General features: G+C 40.5%; 1 protein-coding gene across 1 annotated transcript; it reads left to right on the forward strand.

The window, feature by feature from the left end:
• Positions 1 to 256: 256 nt before the first annotated feature.
• On the forward strand, positions 257 to 3,919 carry LOC104942497 (nucleoprotein TPR-like; the record flags this gene model as incomplete). The annotated part of the gene is made up of 8 exons (XM_010767727.1): positions 257 to 347; positions 518 to 621; positions 1,227 to 1,391; positions 2,514 to 2,606; positions 2,963 to 3,043; positions 3,165 to 3,252; positions 3,560 to 3,697; positions 3,794 to 3,919. Coding segments are annotated over 8 exons (864 nt in total), but the record flags the coding sequence as incomplete, so codon positions are not given.
• Positions 3,920 to 4,440: the final 521 nt, after the last annotated feature.

A 4,440-nucleotide genomic window follows, 5' to 3' on the forward strand; every position in this document is an offset into this window, starting at 1 on the left:
TTCAGAGGTAAATTGTGTACTTCTACTCCACTACATGTATTTAATACCTTTAGTTACTTAGATCTGGATGAATGATGTGAAATATAATCAACTCTTAAATCAGACTTTAGTTCGACCTGGATTAAATTCACAAGCTACCCTGCAGTATACAAATTGAGACTATTAAACTTATTCAATATATATTATTCCAAATATTTAACATTTTCTAAAAGTATGGGCAGTTTTAAATTCCTTTATGTTATGTGTGTGTGTACAGCAAACCAAGGCCAGGTATGAGATTGAGGCGGAGAAGAGAGAGCTGGCGAGGCTGCTGGAGAAGAGAACACAGGATGTGGAAAACCTCTCTGGTGAGATGTCAGCTTTAACAAACTAACCTGAAAGCACTGCTTGTTAATACTGCATTATCTGTTTTCATAAGAAGATATGCAATCTGAAGCAGAGACTACATCTTGTATACGTAGGCGCTTGATTCAGATGAGTTGTTAGTGTTTCAGCTTCATGTTTTGTGTGTTTGCAGAGGATGTGAAGCGTCTGAATGAGAAGCTGACAGAGACCAGTAAGGTGAAGATGGAGCTGCAGCTAAAACTGGACAATATACAGTCATCTGAAGCTTCTGTACAGGTACACACTACACTTCATTAAAAGAACAACGTCTCAATATAACAACTCTTGTCTAAATGCATTAAGCTTCAGTCTTACAAATGACCACTAGAGGCTCGCTTCAATTAAACTCTTGGTTCTGTAATAAGAACAAGTTAAAAACAACAAAAACACACAAATCTTCTCAAGTACAAAGTAAGTTGTGTTTCTAACAGAAGTTACATTCTTAATATCTAATGCAGCTTTCTCTAAAGTGTGTATATATTTTGATATGCAAATTGTCTGGCTAATCCTTTGTTGTATTTGTTTGTGTTTCCAATTACTAATGAGAAAACAGCATGTTTATGGCTTGTCATCTCCACAAATAAGTTGCCAAAGCAGATACAAAGACTCTGAATCAAACATGTCCCTGTTCGGCTTAATATTAATGTGCGTTTGTTTTGTGATGTGACCACAAGTAGTCCACTTGCAATCAGATGACATGTTTATGCAAGGTCTAAAAGAGTATAACTGATCCATTGATCACGAATCCTCAGTACATAAATGAGGTTTCTGCATAATAGTAGATACAGTGCAAACCACAAAGCTCAGATTGTTCATTTGCTATTTGGGTTTGTATGATTTAGCACCGAGAGACGCGTATGGAGCAGGAGAAAGAGTTGCACGAGAAGAAAATCTCCTGGTTAACAGAACAGCTGAAGACCAAAACTGAAGAGCTGCTGAACACCAACAGAGAGAAAGGCAAAGAGATACTGGAACTGCAGGGAGGTCTGAAGAACGCCAAGGAGCAGGTAACAGTCTAAACACAAACTCAGCACAGTTTGGGATATATGCAGCTAGTAATACCACTGACTTTGGAATGTAAAACACATGTCAATGTGACAGTGTGTGTGCTGTTCTCCTCTCTGTGAACATAGCCTTCTGGATGGAATATGAGACAGTGGCCGTTTCTCAATCGCGAGGATGCTGGCTTGGTAGTCGCGTACTTCCAAGTCACTTCGTTCAGAAACGAAGCCAGTATGCTTCCAAGCCACGGCTTCGGAAAACTAAGAAGAATGGAACAGACTAACAAGTGTGCCACTCTCTCTAACGGTTTCAACATAAACTGTACCGAAAATAAATACCTCACGATGTCTATCTAATTATGGACTTGCTTTACTTTCACGAAACACATTTTTGGTGATAACAAACAAATGTAACAAATGTAACATATTTACCAACACATTTACCGCCACTACATACTTACATTTAAATGTGTGCTGCGTCGGTTCAGCCATTCTCCGCAAGGGTTTTTGAAATTGGTCCGTGCGCAAAGCATTGTGGGGATTTTAAGTACGCAAAGTCTACCCATGTGCAGCCTCGAAATTTCCCCCAAACCAAGGACGCGGCCTCGGTGGAATTCCAAGTATGCTGGACATTGGAACAGTCCTTCGGCGGCACTCGATGACGTAGCATCCTTGAAATATTGGCTTGGAAGCCAGTTTCCTCGAGATTGAGAAACGGCCAGTCAGTTGGCTACTTTATGTTCATTCTTCAGGGCTTTTAAAATGTTGTTTGTGTCTTTTGAGCCAAACCAGCTACATTGTAGAATATAGAATCCAAATGATTTATTCTAGTAGGTTTTAACATACATAGAGCTCGCTTTGGTGTATTATTGTATATCAATTAAAAGTCAAAGTATTGCAAAAATCAACAAGCATAAATATATATGTAAATGTTCACAGAACGAAAGTATATTCCCTAAATCTAAGGGATAGAACAATTGCAAGAAGAAAACAAATCAAGGGACACAACACAAATCTGATCTTTCTGCCCTCTGATGTCACGTTTCATTGAAATGACTCATTACAAAGAAAGACATAGTGAAGCATGGCATCCTATCAGGCTTTTGAAATCTGTTTTCTCTTCTGCAGGTGACCCGACTGGAAAGCCAGCTGACCGCTCTGAAGCAAACCAGGGAAAGCCAGAGTAAAAGAGCTGACGATCTGAACAACAAACTGAAGCAGGTAATACAAACACACACTGTGGTCTCAGCCATGAGCTTCATTCAGAGTATGTACAGCAGGAGAGCTGAAGGTCCTCGCACCACTGTTAGGACCCTCAGGTCCTTAAAGCAAGCTCTGAGGCATGTCCAGCTAGAAATACATATTTCGAAAGAACCATAACGAGTGCTATAGAGACTTAAATATAACTATTTTCTTTCAGTATTGATTTTTCACTCTTAACTTAAAATGTACAGGAAATATGAAATGTTATCATGAGCAAAAAACACAAGTACAAATGAGATTAGTAAGGGCAGCTTAGAAATATGTAGAAACATATGTAGAGTAGCTAATTGTTTATGATGTGAATGTCCCTCCAGTCTAAAGACGAGCAGAGTGCCATGGAGCAGAAATACCGCAGTGAACTCAACGCTCACATGAAGCTGTCTTCTCTTTACAAAGTAAGAATCACTTCAGGGCACTTGACATAGATATTATACTATTCTAAATATATTCTATTCTTTCAGTTTTGTCATGTTTTTCCACGTGTGTATTAAAGCGATGTGTGTGTTCTCCCTGTAGGGGTCAGCGGCAGACACGGAGACAAAGAATCAGGAACTGAGCAGAGCGGTGGAGGAGTTCAGCAAGCTGGTCAAAGACAGCGGGGAAGGTAGACAAGTTTAGAAAAAGTATTTTACACCTGCACATGTCTGCTACACTTAATCCATCTTATTCATTTCTGAATAGTTTCTCTTTTGTGAAACTATTCACCATCATGAAAATTCTCAGCCTTACAGGCAAGAAGCAATTTCAGGCTTCTAACCAAATACTTTAAAAAAAATCTGGTTTCTGAGACGAGGGAACCTGATCCACGCCCTTCCACTCATGTCTCACTGATAATTGTTTATAATGAACTAAAGAGTGTGTCAAGCATAGAAGTATTCATATGTGATTGATCTCACTGTCTCTCTCTGCAGCCAATAAGGCTCTAGAGAAGAAGGTGTCAGAGGGAGAAGAAGTGAAGACGCGGCTTGAGGCAGAACTCAGTGAGAAGCTCAAGAAAATGGAGAAAGAGCTGGAAAATGCCACGATGAAGGCCGCTGGCAAACACTGCTGTAAGAACACACGTATTTCGATCACATACCTTCATGAGCAGTGTGTACATGTGCAATAGGTGTTAGTACAAGTGTATTAACTGTGTTGTTGTCCAGGTGTGCCCTCTCTGACTGACGAGCAGCTGGAGGCCATGTGTCCGTCTGCTGCCAACATCGCTGCCATCGTCAAGCCCGGCATGAAGTTCTTTGATGTGAGTTAATGAGACATATAGGGGCTGGTTGATAATTTTTTAACTAGTATCAGTAGCGAATGTATGCATAACCTATTCCTACCATACATGTTCATCATCAGTTCAGCTCTATGCTACTACAGTTATATAAGCTGGTGGTTATCTAAATCTAACCAATAGAATACGGGTTGTGTATTGGCTCGTCTCTAACACTGCTTCACACCCAAAATGAAACCGAAATTAAAATGACTTCACCCACAAAATGATACTCACCCTGTGTTACCTATTAGTCTCGTATTACGGGAAACCATTGAATCAGCTGGAGAGGACGCTGGCGTTGACTGTTCGCCGCTTCTCCGCCTCTGTCACCCTCTATCAACCTCAGCTACCATTTGTTCTTCAAACTTTCGAATTGGACCACTGGCCTGCATTACACATCTTTAATGCAATGCACATTGTTTTTAAATTTTTACTTATTTTGGACTTCTGCCTCCGTTGCTGGCTGTAGCCGGCTGCCCTCACGTAGCCATCAAAGTGCCGGGTGGCTATTGCTATCTGCTACATCGCCTACTG

The sequence above is a fragment of the Notothenia coriiceps genome, unplaced genomic scaffold (genome assembly GCF_000735185.1).
Source record: "Notothenia coriiceps isolate Sejong01 unplaced genomic scaffold, NC01 NC01_scaffold00004626, whole genome shotgun sequence".
NCBI lineage: Eukaryota > Metazoa > Chordata > Actinopteri > Perciformes > Nototheniidae > Notothenia > Notothenia coriiceps.